Below are 15542 nucleotides of genomic sequence, written 5' to 3'. Positions count from 1 at the left end.
GTTCTGATGCCCCACTGAAATGAAATATTAGCAGAGGGTTAAATGTAGGCATAAATGAGGCATAAAAAGTCCTTGTTTTTGTTAGTTGTTGTTGCAGGTTATATGATAGAACACCATATTTCATCAGGGAAACCCTTTATTTTAATATCATATAAAGTCATTTGAACATATTTCAGTTTAGTTTATTGAGATAAAGTTTCAGAAAGATTAAAGAGGAACAGGAACTTTTCAGGAGTACCAGATGTTATATCTGTACAGTATGTGTACTCCTGAATAGTTGTTTCCTCTGTGCTGACTAACAGGCATGAAAATTAGCATAAGGATGTTCCAACATCAACCTTTTTCCTGTTAATCTTGTCATTTATTGAGGCAGAACATACAACTTTTGCATATTTACAGCACGTACATGTAGCAAGTACTTCGAGTTTTATGAATAAAAAATAAATGAGCCCATTATAAAAGTCAATGTAATTTAAACTTTACACTTCTTATGAGCACCGTCTTTGCTTTGAAGAAGTTCCAGTGTTGTCTGACTAATCACGCTGGGACTTCAAGTTTCATGTGTTACATGATGTACACAGTAAAAAGAAGTCATTTCAAATGTCTCACCAATGAGACAAGTGTCAAGAATCACACAGTAACTAGACATGACAAAGTTGTGAGCCATAAAAACTCAGAATAAACACAAACAATACTCTAAAGCATTCACTGAGTTAATATACGACTAATGCCATCAAGGTCAGGCCACACATACGCACTGTTGTTGAACCATGACTTTTTCTTGCAAGATGAAATGTTCATGTTATCATCCCTGCGTTACCACTCTCTTCACTTCTCCTGGTGTGTCACTGCACATCCCAGATCTCACAGAGCAGTGGGGTAAATTTGTGGTCGTTTGTTCTCCAGGATGTGAGCATCTCTGCGTGGTAGTGGCTGAGTGTTCTCAGCTCCGTCAGGCGGCCCAGGAGACGAGCAAAGTACTGCGGCTCCTGTGGATGCTGCAGGACACACAGCTTCCTCAGCATGTCCAGCATGGTCTCCTGAAGTCTCTCAACAGCCTGTTGATCCTTCACATAAGGCCGATCTGAGAGGAGTAGAGTGAACCGTAATGATAGAAAATAAAAAATTGTAGAAATTATTTTGTAAAAAAAAACAAAAAAACACCTTACGTTTCATTACAAAATACTTCTGGATCATTGAAAGCTGTTTAGTTTTCCTATGTTAGTTTTTCCTATTTATGGATATTGATATTATATACCTCCATTACTGCTGTGCAATATCGTAATAATCTGTGCAATATCTTAATAATCTCAATAAACTACACTTAACTCGACAGTATGTACCACTACTAATTACATTGTATTATTATACTGTATTATCATCATCAACCGGTAAAGCCACTTGGTACCTCACACTTATCTTATACTTATACCCACCTGGTACTTAATTTATTTTCTGACCTGTTTTTTTTATAGTTTTTATAGTGTATTGTATTATATTTTTTGCTAGTACTTTCTCCTGTGTGCACTGACGTAAAGGCGAGCTGCTGTAACAAAGAGTTTCCCTTCGGGGATCAATAAAGTATTTCTGATTCTGATTCTGATACTGGCTCACCTGGTGTCAGGATGGTTATGGTAGTGAGGAGAGCCTGTTCCTCTTGCACCATGTGGAGTTCACCGATGCTTTTGTAAAAGTTGAACATGGGTGTGATGAATTCCTCTGATATACCTGCAGAAGAAGATATATTACATTTTTCTAAAATATTTATGGTGGATGGGCAAAAGCAAGCGCCCCATAAAAACTCTATGATAAGGTAATCTGTTTATTTATATTTACTGGAAATCTCCCTGATACCAAAGTTTAAACTTGGACACTGTAAACTCACTGAAGTGAATGCAGATGATGTTAGTCTGTATAGTGCTGCACCTCATGTGATGAACTAAACTGATGAATGATGGAGCAAATGCTGTGTCTAAGGTGGTGCAAGTAAAAAAAAAACTGTCAAAACACTGCTAAGAACAAGTTTAGTTTATCTGGTAATGCATCTATAGAACATGACAGAAGGAAGATCAGGAAAAGAGTAGAAAGAGCTTGTCTTACATAAGTGTCTGCACTTTGAGCCACTTAATCAACAGTCCTCCCTAATCTGCATTATTGTTCTCTTATATGATCATCCACAACAAAGACAATAAACTCAAGTTTACATAGAAGGAGAGCAGCAAGTCTAGTTCTCAATGTAGGACGTTTTCTGGTGGTATTTTTCTTGAAAACAGGGTACATTTCTGACTAATTTTCGGACCATTTCTGCGCACTAATCATTCAAACATATGTATGTTTATAAGTTTTTCCTCAGTTGTTTACATGGTAACAGTGGAACCTGAGATGCAATCATCATCTGACATTCAACAGTTAATGTAATCAATAAAAAAACTCTGCAGTTTTACAGTTTTTCACATTTGACACTTTAATGCTAAAATCACATGTGTTCAGATTCAAAGGGCTGTCATGCAAAATAAATACTACTACAATTAACAGTGGGCCACGCTGATTACTCCAAGGTTTAAACACTAACTGTAAAACTCTTCAAATAGAAATCAGAGCCTAAAAGCTGTGCTGTCCTTTACTGTATTGAGGTGAGTGTCATGGATGAACTGGAGAAGAAGAGGGGAGAGGAGGAGGAAGAAATGTAAGAGGATAAAGAAGAGAGCTAATAAAAAGCGCTGAAAGAGAGAAAATACTCTTGACTGCGTTTGTGAATATACTGTACATTTATATTTATGAACCTGAGTGGTAGCCAAATTAATGCGATTTACATAGGCGAACAGAAGAAAGGGAGTGAATTTTAGATAGATAAAAGTCATTTTAACTGTAAAATCTATTCCTCTAACTAAAAAGGAGTCATAACTGTAAAATGAGGGGCGACATAATGTACATCATTCCACAAGAAGATTGCAACTGAAGTACTTTGCATTATAAGACGGTGTAGTCCCTCATTCGTCCAGGAGTGTTCTATCGTAGAAAAGGTTTCAGTCGTAGTCATCTGGACACTGACAAACAGTGTCCAGATGACTACGACTGAAACCTTTTCTACGATACTTTGCATTATGTCTTAACTCATATATTTCGTGGTCATACAGCTGTACAAATTAAATTACAGTAGTTGCAGTGCAGTAGGATTTGCAAGCAAGAGGGTCAGCCTCATTCATCTCTAAATAGGGAAAATATCTGTGTATCTGTGAACAAATATAAACGTCTCTGCTTTTCTTCTTAAGGTAATGATTCAATAATAAATATGGATGATTATTACAAACTGCTCTCTATATAATTCCAAATGTTTGCAGTCAGATTTGCTCTTGCACACTGGCAACAGTTCCTACTTTCGACGCTCTTCAAACTGGCAGAGGTTGCCTGTCTGCTCGGACACATCATCAAGCATTCAGAAATGCCAATGGGGCTCAGAGGGAGAGAAGTGGACAATAGCACTCCTGATGTTTTGATAAGGAACAATGGTCTCTTCAGACAGCTTTTCTCCCTTATTCTCCCAGACTGACCTTTTATGTAAATATATCTTATCCCCACCATTCACACCAGAGTTGCGCTGAGGGAACCAGTGACTCACACACCCTCCTGCCATCTTGGCCGCTGTCTGTCTAACTGTCCAACCTGGTTGACATAATGACACCTCGGATACATATAAATGATTATTTAAAACCAGCAGGCAGTGAACTATTTGATATGGGATATATGTGTAAATAGAGAGGCTGCGAGAAAAAAAAGTATATGTGAGAAAAACCTTTCCATGGCAGAAATAACTTATAGGTTTGTGTTTTAATAAATCAGACCCAGTTTCACTAAAGAGCTGGGTTTGCTTTGAATGCCCTCCTTCATCTGTCAGCATGCCCACACACATGCCTAAACAGAGGGAAACTGTACCCAGCAAGGCTGTGTGTGCATGTGTAACCTACACCCAGCCAGAGATCAACAAGTCAGCACACATCGTCCAGCTGCATCACACAGATCAGGCAGATCAATTATTAAAGGAGGATCTGACTAGACCTGGCTGCTTGGCTGCAGGTGGAACTACAAATGTCATTATGCTGCATGTGCTGAAACTGTTAGAGCAAAGGACCATGACTCTTAAAGGTCATGAATTAGGAGTAGAAATATTCTAGTTCCACACTTATTTCACTTCCACAAATATTTTGGGTGATGGAAGTTTTGAAGGCCATAGATTTTACTATAACCACAAGGATTAGTGTAGTTGCATCGTCTGAATTTTGATGGAGTTTGAGTACCAAAAGTATGGTGCGTTGTATCAGACAGCGCCTTACATTTTTATGTATCACTTTTTTCTTTTGTCACAGTTGACTCACCACTTGTGCGTATCCTCTCCTCCAAAACTTCTGTGTGTCCAATGGGCATCTTTCTGCTGAGAACCTGAGCTGAGCGCAGAAACATGGCTTCCACAGCCGAACCCTTCAGCAGAGCGATCTGATCCTCACGATCCAGAGAGAGAAAGCCTGCAAGAGGCATCACACCACTCATTACATCCACCAAAGACCAGTGAAGCAATTTGTATTTGCACTGATATCATGGTATCAGTGTGTTATACTCTCTATATTCTATAAGATTTGCAAACTAGGAAACAATACCTGGAATATTTTTCGTAAACTCCACCAGAACTTGAACTTGACTTGTTGCCATTTCCGTCAATAGGAGGAAGTTTTCCTCTACGCTGTACTGTTCTTGTAGCTGGATGGGAAACAAGAGTAAACAGCCAAGACCACGCTGCATAAACTCCACCAGTAGTAGGTTACACCAGTGTTGTTCTCAGTGTCAGGTATGAGCCTGAGAACAACTACATTCAGTAGCTATAGCAGCATCAGAGGTCTAAGTCATCATGTGAACTTCAGTGAAATTTAGATAAACGTCAGCTGAATGGTCCAAGTGTGGCATCTTTCTGTTCTGACTTAGTGTGTACCAGCGGCACTCTTATCTGTTGGATCATTTAATGCTGATAATTTGAATAGTTTAAAGAAAAGTAAAGTCTGAAGTGATATTGAGGGTAAAATACCAGTTTTTTGGCCACATCTTGAGGAATTTGATGTCTGTTGTAAGCATCTACAATGAGATTCATGAGCGCCTGCTGCTCTTTGGTGATTTCAACTTTTTCCTGGATACAGACAGAAAACAGAAACAACACATCATGACATGGTAACACATTTTTTGTCACATTTTATATGACAGAAAAAATGAAGGTGGAAAAACTGCAAATTTCCAGGACTTGGCAGAGGTTGTGATTACCTTTGACAGTTTGGTGGTTGAGGTGACCTGTTTGTTGTCTGCCCCCTCTGTCTCGTCTCCAGTTGACTGTCCCGGGGAGGCCTTGGTGGTCTTTCGCAGCCTTTTAGATTTACACTGGATCTCTGTCAGCAGGCCTGCCAGCGGTGATGAAGGCTTCACCATGTGTGTTAAATACCTCACAGCTCTTTATTCAACAGCATTTGTAAACATTTACATTTATCATGAGGCCATATTAAAGTTGTATTTAATATTAGTACCAATGCTGCATAGAATAATTAGTGAAGTGAGAATCTTAAATATAACTTTGTCATTTTGTGCCATTAATATTTTAACATCATATCCACTGTAACATAATCCATACACGTCAGTGATCCATAAGTCACACCTTACATTCATATCTTTGCATAATTGTTTCTATTCATTTTATTGATTTATTGCCTTGTTTAATTCAATTCTACTATTTTAGTTTCCATTTTGTAATCTAATTTATGTGTTTGTTTTCTATTAGTGTCTATTTTACTTTTGCTGCTACAATGGCCACATTTTCCATTAAGGAAAAATATATTTTCACTTCACCATCCTTTATTATGATAACTTGTTCTAACTATAATTCATGAATGTAAAACCGTGTTAGTTCTTTACATTTCTATTTGACTTTGTAAGCTCGATCAAAAAAGTGGTGAGAGAATTTTCCTCTTTAAACAAGACTTGGGAGGAAAGTGAGGAGAGGGGAGTAATCAAAGAAATAAGACAGAAATCAACCTCTCCAGGAAATTGTCATCTGTCTTTTCACACTACGACCAAAAAAGTCTAAGTCTTTGTTGAGCTCTTGTTGTGCCAGCAGGTAGAGTCGTGAATGCCCACTACGCTGCAATATTCATCACAACTTCCCTTCATTATTTATGAGCAACAGGAGTCTGGTCCGTCCTCCTGCTCTATTCAACTGACTTAATAGACCCAATAACTAATAATCCTCCAAAGACTCCAAAAGTAGGCTACATGTTCACATTTACAAGTTCTGTCTTAAAAATGAAGTGTGAAAAAACACAAGACTACATTCCCAAATAGCCAAAGGTGTTAAGATAGCTTTTAAGGCAAACAACACGCCATAGAAAATTTGTTTTTATAACTGCAGCCACTTTGAAGTGAATATTTCCTAAATGGAGCTTAAGGTGTCTGTTTAACTGCTTCCTGTAACTAACAAAAGCTGGACCTTTCTATTGTGTGATATGTGACATTCAATTCCTCAGTAAAACTCAACAGGCCATGTCAGAATGGAAAATAAGGGCTCATAATGGCAGCCTTTAACATCCACTCTTGACTTCACTAAATAGACAGTACAGCGTGTACATGTGGACGGCACAAATCAGTTTGAATTTATGCCTGATAGTAAGTAGAAATATGTTTACAATTCTTTCATTCCCCATTGTATTGATTAGCAATTGTTTCGGCATCCTGTCAACATGAACAGGAACCAGAGTCTCTTAACGATCAGTGATACTCACATTCAGCCAGCATGCCCATCTGCTTGCACTTTCTTAGCCGACACTCCTGGCATTTCCTGCGCATATACATGTCCATCTCACAGTTTCCGCCACTCTTGCATTTGTACACAGCATTCTTTGTTATGCTCCGTCTGAAGAAACCTGAACACGGTTGACAACACAAGGCATTATCATGAGCCAGGTACAGAAGATGCTGATGCAAAGCCAAGACATTTTGTTCTCTTAAGGATACATGCAGTATGTTCTGTTAGGCCACACTTTAATAGGCCCATCGTGGTGGAAAGTACATTCACTTAAATACTGTATTAAAGTACATTTCTGAGGTACTTGTAGTTACTTATTTCCATTTAATACTACTTTTTACCTCACCTCTAGTTACTAGTTACTTTGCAGATTAAGGTTCTATGCAAAAACACATTTATCTTTGTTACCTTGTAAGTTCAACTATGTAACACAACATGTATCAGGGATAATAAAATAACAATAAATATATATTATAATACAGCAATCTGAAAGAGCTCATTCTAGTGGTTTTCTTTTTGGCCACTTGGGGGCAGCAGAAACAAGCTGTGAACACAACACTGTCATAGTATGTTGATATGGCGAACATGCACGCAATTGTCCATGTACACATCCAGCATACACAGAGCAACATTATCATTTATTTGGAGTTATGCTTCTGGCCACCTGATGAATGTTAAGTCCAATATTCACTCTTCTTTTAGCTCTGTTTTTGGTCTCCACCAACTCCTGAGGGAAATATCTGGCTCTTTAGCTGCTAAAGGCTCCGCTATGTTCACCAGCTAGACACTAACTGTGTCTGTCTCCCGTTTGGTGCAGAGCAGGTAGTGTATAGTTGTTTTTTTGTTTTTTTTCGCTGAAAACAGCTGCCTGCTGGAGCTCAAACCATTGTGGTATTCATGGGCATTGTCAAAATCAGGCTTCTGTTTTTGGATTAGCCCCGATTCTTTCTGACAGAGGAAAAAATCTATAATCATCACGAAATGTAAATAAATAAATTCCCGACCATCCCCAACCCTTGCTGCTGCCTGTGTGTGGATGTAGAGAGACTCATGGAGTGGGCGGAGCTGGGTAACATCCTCTTGTATACAAGTTCAGTCAGTCCATCTGTAGCCCTCTTTTGGCATGGACGCACGCCGTGCAATGCTGCTTCTGCTCGGTTGTCGGGCTCACACAGCAGCAGTAACAACGCTACACCAAAAAGGTAAGGTATAAACAAAAGTCCCACTAGTGACCGTACTGTCCCTAGATTTAAGAACCACTGGTTGATTGATTGATGTAGCTAAGCAAACCCTAACTACATGATATCTGTGATATCTGCTGCTGGTGCATTCTGACATTTTTGCCAGAGAACGTGGCTAAGCTAACATTACTGGTACATGTCAACAAGCTAATTAGCATAGGGTAACAGCGTTGCCTGGCTATATCTGATAATTAGCCAGCTAGCTAACGTTAGCTGCTGCATCGTTTAGCTCCTGGTATGTAAGTGTTCAAGTATGTAACATTATGCTACCTTTGTTTGATAGTTGGTCAATGGTCATCATGTGCAAGCCATTTTTCAATGTACAATCAATTCAATTCAAGCTACTGTCATCAGGCTGCTGGTTTATTTTATTTGTACAACACAAAGTGCCAAACATTACAGCAGTCAAATAAAAATGTAAAAACAGAATAAAAAAGTAAAGTAGCAATGAAACACTGGTGTCATAGGTCTGAGAATTTGTAGCTTCCCAGAGCAATTGTCTTAACATTACTATTAAAAATTTAAATTCAAATTAAATGTAACGTTTGCAATAGTGATACAATGCAGTAAAATTAAATACAATTTAGGCAGTAGCGTTCCAGGCAGAACAGCAGGGACCACCCAAAAGAAATATGGCACACGCTCTGCGCACACACACAGGCTCAGCCCCAGACCTTGTCAACTCCGAGAAACGCCCCTGGTGGTATTGCTACTTTTATGTGAAGGATCTCATCTTCTTCAATCACTGCTCAGTATGTATTCCATATCGATTTAAGCTTCTTTAACCAGGAAGTATAATTGACAAGTTGATATAAATCAAATTCGTAGGTTACATATTGTTCTAATAATGTCACAGACAGAATCCAGCTTGCAATGTTGACAGGGAGAGCAACAGAGCAAAACACAAGCACGCACACACACACACACACACACACACACACACACACACACACACACACACACACACACACACACACACACAGAATAACTTTGGAACAGTTATTAGACATTCTGACATACAACATTAAGCAGAATGACATGCATGAGCTCAGGTTGCTCCTGCATTGTACTGCAGAAAGCTGAGAGGGAACCTAATCTGGCAGCAGTACCAGGTAGACCTGAGCCTATTCTCAGTCAAATGGCAGGACAGGCCAGCTGCTGCACTCGTGGCATTGTCCAGCCTCACAGGGTGGAATTACACTCATATCCATTCACCCTGCGGTTTGGAATCAGCAAATTCAGTGTCATAAAAATTTGGGGAGGAGCTGCTAAAGGCCACGACTCCACTGTCACCAAGTGGATAATTTTTACATGGAGACGGGTTGTAAAGTTATGCTTACTCTTAGTCTAATATTTCCTCATATATCCTTTGTTCTCTTTAAATCAGCCTCAATCTTATCTGCAGCTCAGGAGGTCACACACACACCTTAACCTTGATGTACTGTATGATTGCATGGATTTTATTGCCTGTCCTTGGCATGTAATTAAATTTGGACTCCACAGCATTATGCCACAGTGTGTAGCAATAGTAGTAATATCGTAGAAAAGGTTTCAGTCGTAGTCATCTGGACACTGTTTTCAGAATCAAGACGTTTCGGCTCCCATCCGGAAGTCATTCTCAATTGTGAAAAAATTGGACGGGAACTGGGGACGAGGGACTACACCGTCTAATAGTAGTAATAGTTGTACAATTAAACAACCCTTAATCTGTTTCTACCAACAGCACACCAACAGTAAATCAGATGCAGCACCAAAGCATACTATGTGAAGAATTGTCACTAACCTGCCCCTTAGTCAGGCCTACTAAGCACAAACAGCATGACCAATGCTCTCGTATTAATTAAAAATGATCATGGACAGCAACAGCCTTCGTTTGTGCCTGGAGATGCACTTTAAACAGTACAAACCCAAAATCAGATAAATACAGTGTATGTCTCATAGGTTATTAACAAAAAACATCCAACAACAACACTCTGACTTTGCCTTTTGCCTGAAAAGCTGATCATAAACACATCATCTAACTGGAAGCAGCTTCTTTACAGGACATATTTCTTCCTTGTGTTAAAATTAGTTTTGGTTATTAGTTGTTTAATATCTTCAAATAGTAAAACGCCCCTTACACCAACAGCCCTTATTATTAACATCAAATGTAGAAAATGCAAGCAAATCTACTAGAACAGAGTGGAGTAAAAATCACATATATAACTGTGATGAATTTAAATCCAGCGCATGTGTCGCTACAGCGCACCTTCCCTCACCTTTACATCCCTCACAGGTGAGAGCGTTATAGTGGTATCCAGAGGCCTTGTCTCCACACACAACACACAGTTCCTCCCCTTTGACCCTTCCAGCCTGCGGCACGTGCCGGGTCCTCTTGCACACGGCAGGCACCACAGCAGACACCTCCTCCATGTCAGCATCATAGCTGACCTCCAGGGGTCCTTTCCTCAGTTCATATATCCCCGTGTGTGAGTACCATTCGTCTCCATTGTACGGAGGGTAGTAGTTCTGAGTGGAGTAGTATGGCGTGGAAGACACGGTTGGCTCCATGGACGGGTACTGCATGCTGGGATAGCTGGTGAAGGGTAAGATGTCGGGATCCTGCAGGAGAGGACTGCCTTGATCTGCCAGAATATCTAAGAGAAAAATAGCAGATTATAAAACTGTTTAAAAACAGCATGTACCAAAAAAAAAAATCTTAACTCAAGGTCCACTTACTTGTTTTTTTTCTGAGATTTTAACTCATGGCCTTCTTTAGCAAATGGAGATATCTTAGTTGTCGTTACATGTCACTAAATATGGAATCAGATAATGACAGCTGAAGCTTTCTCCAGCTGAGCAAACTTGATCTGCTGAGGAAGATCATGATATGTGGTTGAAAGCTTTGAAAAAAAGCTTATAAATGGACCTTGAGTGAAGATTGAACTGCCATTTTCCAGGTTAAGAATGAACTTTCACGCCTAGTGAAGTTGATACAACTTAATATAACTTGGACTAAACTAAAGTGTCAGAAAGCAGTAAAATACCAGAGGAAATGTCCAGTCACATTTACTTTTAGATCCCAAATTAAAAGTTTGTTTCAGAGAGCTTAAAAATCTCTTTAAGATACCAATACTTAAACTTACAATAACTAATTTTTGGGGGGCCACTTGGGGGCAGCGTAACAAGCTGTAAATACAACATTGACATATAATCACATTCAGAGGTTGATATGTTTCTGGCCACCTGATGAATGAAAGTTCAATATTCTCTATCTTATAGCTGTTTTTGGTCTCCACCAACTCGTGAGGGACATGTCTGTCTCTTTTGCTGCTAAATGCTCCACTATGTTCACTTGCTAGTCGCCAACTTTGTCTGGAAATGATGCAAATAAGAGCAAAGAGAGTCAACCAAAACAGTAAAGTTGCAGGCAAGAAAACCAAAACAATGAGCTGAAAGATGCTAAAATGTGCCATAGAACTGTGAGGTGCAGAGTCTGGTGATAATTATCTGTGGGATCATCACTACGAGTCACCCCTTTCACTCTACAGGTAGTCATTCAAGCCACTGGCTCCTTGAATAAGAATGGTGAAGCTTAAGTCAGAAGCAGTCAGATACCAAAGTATATCCATTTTGAATAATGTCAAGTCAAGTCACTATTATTTTTATGCCCCAAAATCACAGGGTGCTTTACCATCTGTGCAACATAATACCTTCAATCATTAAACCCTAAAAAAACTCCATGAAACAGTTTTATTTCAAGTGATTCCCTGCAGAATCTTGTTAGAATAGGGATTGGCTCAGCAGTAGTCGGTAACAACACGTACTAAAAACCCATAAATGATTAACAACCCGCTTGCACAGAGCACACTGTCTTTCAGAAAACAAGTTGGCACTTTTGAAACACATACGAGAATGTTAACAGGATTGCATTGTTGTTTCATCATTACTGATTTTCAGAGCAAGTGTGATATTTATTTTTTTAAAAGCAGAGGGGTGATGAGTACCATTTCAAAGACCATGTGAAGTCCACAAGTATAATCTCTCAACTGTACTGAAATATTGTCATTCAAATCTGTCATTAAAGCAACCTGACACTAAAACAATATCTGTAAAATACATGTAACACTGACCTCTTGAAGACTTGTTCTGGACCATGGCCATCTCTGTGTGACCGAACACACAAACTATTCAGAGACTTTACTCTCTGATCCCGACAGTCCAGCTGTGTTTTATAGATCAGTCCTTGCTTTGCCTCTAACTAACAAATCATCTTTCTTTTTTTCTTCCTTTAAAGACATGAGAACAGCAGATCAAGTACTGAACTACTTGCCGCTTGCTTGAGAAATCCCAAGGGGAGCAAAGGTTGCCACGGCTACTGATTAACCACACAGTCACATTTCTTTACATCATTACAAGTAGCTGGCTAATGTGTGGAGTCATTTCCAGATTTGGGGCAATGGTACCAGCTGACTGCTACTGTGTCACTTGAGTTTGTGAGTAGCCAGACATGGATGCGAACTGGTTTGTGCAATTATCATAAGGATCATGTGCATCCATTTTTTTTTTAAATTTTTTTTTGGAGTTGCTGGGTAATTATTTCCTGCCTGCTTGTTTATATTTTCTTTAAAATTTAAGACCTGTTTTTGAAATATCTAGATTAATCAAGGTGGTTGCCAAACTTTTTTGTCATTTAAACTCATTTACTGGAGCCCTTCATCGTCACCAGCCGTCATGCTCCAAATGTGTCCAGTTGAATTCATTTTAAAATAAATGTTATTTAACACTATTAATCATATAAAAGTGGATACTGTTACAATGTTGTTTTCATACATGACATACTGTGATCCTGGAATCGTTGATGTTTAGGGTTGGTTTTTTTTCAGTTGGTTCAGTCAAGTTTGGATTTTTACCTCAACCACTTGGAGTGACAGAAGCTGGACATTTTTATCATTAATCTGTTTTTTTTTTTTTAGATTTAATTTTCACTTCTCTGCTTGCTTGCTAACTAGTTTTTGCTCACTGAAGTGCAGCATGTGGTGCAACAGTGTTTCATCTCACTCAAATAGGTTGGATTTGTGCCTATAATAGTGTAGTTGATTGGCTGTTGTGATAATAAATGTACAGATAAGCCTCACACCACACTATTTGTAATCCAATTTGCGTGGTTTATATTCCTACTCAACACAAAAATGTAAATATATATCTATATTTTTTTTACCTAATCATAATTTCTATTTTTTCAGAAGCAAATTACTGATCTACGGCACTCCTATTAGTGTATTAGCTTTCTTCTTTCCTTTTGTGATAAGGTATCTATGTGTTTTTTGCATGTTTGCTTTTGATTTATTAGTTAACTCAAAGCATTCTTGGAATATATTCAACTTTTCTCCTGTCTAAGTGTGAAAGCATTTACTCTAATGCTTTACTTCTAATGTAATGTTGATGGGACATTTACAAGGGCATTGTGTGATCACTCCTAGTAATTGACTGATTGGGTATATTGTCCTCATGTGTATATCATTAATTACCCAATTCACAGATGATGTGTGACATGTCATCACAGCTAAACTAAATGTGTATACAGGTGTGCTCATACCCTCATGTTTACCTGAGGAGGATCATGTGGTGGAAATATTGTCATGTCCATGTAGAATAAAAGTCTTGGGAAGGAGACAGGCCACCACTTTGGTCCAGACAGAATTATCTCAGCAACTATTGGATGGATTGCCATGAAATTTGGTTCAGACATTCTTGTCTCCCTCAGGATCAATTGAAATAACTTTGGTGATCCCCTGACTTTTCATGTAGCGCCATCATCAGGTAAAAATTTCAGTTTGTCCAATACTTTGGTTTATGACCACCTGCAAAACTAATGACATTCCCATCAACTTCAGCTGTGATAGTGCTAAATAGAAACTGGTAGCATACATGCTAATACACTAAACCAAGATACTGAACATGGTAAACATTATACCTGCTAAACAGCAGCATGTTAATGTTGTGAGCATGTTAGCATGCTGACGTTCACATTTAGCTCAAAGCCCCGCTGTGTGGCTGTAGACTCTTCTGTGGCTTCATCTTTCTGTGAGCTGGTTCCTGTCAAGTAGACTTACCAAACAAGTGGGAGCTTTCTGAGACGGAGAATTCATCGCTGAGTGGGATTTCCAGCGGTCCCACCACATTGATGTCAGGGCCCACCCACTCATTCATTCAGGAGGGTCGTCGGGCGCCAACTCAGAAAACACGGGTTGGACTGGTCTGCAAAGTAGTAGTAAGCCTCTAATTACTTCTGTAATAAGCATACAAGTAGTGTGATTTGTGAACCATGGAGAAGACCTCCTCAACACCCTTGTAGGTCTGCAGAATCCTCTGAAACCTGCACCACAATGTAATTAAACATCAGGCTTGGAGTCTCTACAGCAATACACCTGACAGGTCTTTCCTCCTACACAGGGATGAGATGTTCAGTAGCTGCCTGCAGGGAGGTGGGGGGATGACGGTCAGGCCTCAACAAGGTCCCCGTAATAGCGAGTCATGGGAAGAGTTGTTTTTTTCTACCTCCCGTCGGAGCAGTTATTATATGACCTCTCCCATTACATATTCAAGTACACTTTGTGTCGATAGTGCTCACTTGACAGGATGTATCACAAGATCAGTGTTGTCTTTTTTAATGTAATTTCACTAAACATGTACATGTATGCAAGCCTTCAGTCTCAGTTATCTCATGAGTAACAGGCATGTTTTTAAACTTGTCCATGGCCTTTCTGATGTCAGGGCCACAGCATGGTCACATGTGGGACATTACTTTTATAGGCTTCATCTGACACTCTTTTTTTAATTAACTCAGTGTAATTTCCCCTGAGATCCAAAAGCAACCCACAAGGTTTCAGAAACCTCCAGTCCACTCTAACAACCCACACAACAGCCAAACATACCTCAGACACAGTGGCACACCGCGGACACATAAGAAGTCACCTTTTCACCAGTGAAAAATGAAATATGTTCAGACTCAATCTCATAGTTCTTACCTTATCCTGGTCAGTTGATGTTGAATTCCTGCACACTAACTTTCCTCTTTTTCAGCCTTGTTTCTGATATCCACGCCGTGAGCTACAGCTCAATCAATATTTGCTAATGAACATTTAGCTGCTTGTGTCTGGGCTCCAGTGAGAGCATGTGTGACCAGTTGAGGTCAGGGAGAAATGGATGGTGGTTATTAATTAAACTGTCCATTCCTGTCCATGTCATCCCCCATCCAAACACACTCCCCCTCCCCAAATACCCCCCAAAAAAATCCCTGTTTATCTTACCAAGACAAGAGGCTGCCTCATACATTCTCTAGCAGACCAGAAATCCCACACAAACATCACACATGAAACATACATCCAGTTATTAGCAAACAACTGGTATTATTAGTATGAGTATGTCTTCTTTTCACTGCAAGTACACTACACCACATATAATATTTTCATAGGCACAGCAAGAAG

The 15542-nt window shown here is 39.3% G+C and overlaps 1 protein-coding gene across 2 annotated transcripts; it reads right to left on the bottom strand.

Moving 5' to 3' along the window:
* Positions 1 to 125: 125 nt before the first annotated feature.
* On the bottom strand, positions 126 to 15261 carry nr1h4 (nuclear receptor subfamily 1, group H, member 4). Of its 2 annotated transcripts, XM_044191793.1 has the most exons (10): positions 15084 to 15261; positions 14169 to 14313; positions 10332 to 10709; positions 6810 to 6950; positions 5305 to 5438; positions 5075 to 5173; positions 4653 to 4752; positions 4374 to 4520; positions 1615 to 1728; positions 126 to 1084 (listed from the first exon to the last, which is right to left on the bottom strand). In XM_044191793.1, the coding sequence occupies exons 2-10, from the start codon at positions 14263 to 14265 to the stop codon at positions 846 to 848; spliced, it is 1449 nt and encodes a 482-aa protein (XP_044047728.1). In that variant the 5' UTR covers positions 14266 to 14313; positions 15084 to 15261; the 3' UTR covers positions 126 to 845. The 2 variants fall into 2 exon arrangements, with proteins under 2 accessions (XP_044047728.1, XP_044047729.1); XM_044191794.1 differs by lacking the exons at positions 14169 to 14313; positions 15084 to 15261 and adding an exon at positions 12186 to 14066.
* Positions 15262 to 15542: the final 281 nt, after the last annotated feature.

Source organism: Siniperca chuatsi, linkage group LG4, assembly GCF_020085105.1.
Source record: "Siniperca chuatsi isolate FFG_IHB_CAS linkage group LG4, ASM2008510v1, whole genome shotgun sequence".
NCBI lineage: Eukaryota > Metazoa > Chordata > Actinopteri > Centrarchiformes > Sinipercidae > Siniperca > Siniperca chuatsi.
Note: the sequence above shows the minus strand (reverse complement) of the source record. Positions and strands in the feature narration are given on the sequence as shown.

Bases quoted from the DNA above. Each gene is read 5' to 3' on its own strand.
- nr1h4 (XM_044191793.1), bottom strand. From the start codon at position 14,265: ATGAATGAGTGGGTGGGCCCTGACATCAATGTGGTGGGACCGCTGGAA. The intron at 10,710-14,168 runs GTAAGTCTACTT...TTTTTCTCTTAG, and splicing joins AGAAAGCTCCCACTTGTTTG to ATATTCTGGCAGATCAAGGC. The intron at 5,439-6,809 runs GTGAGTATCACT...CACCGCTGGCAG, and splicing joins GATGGGCATGCTGGCTGAAT to GCCTGCTGACAGAGATCCAG.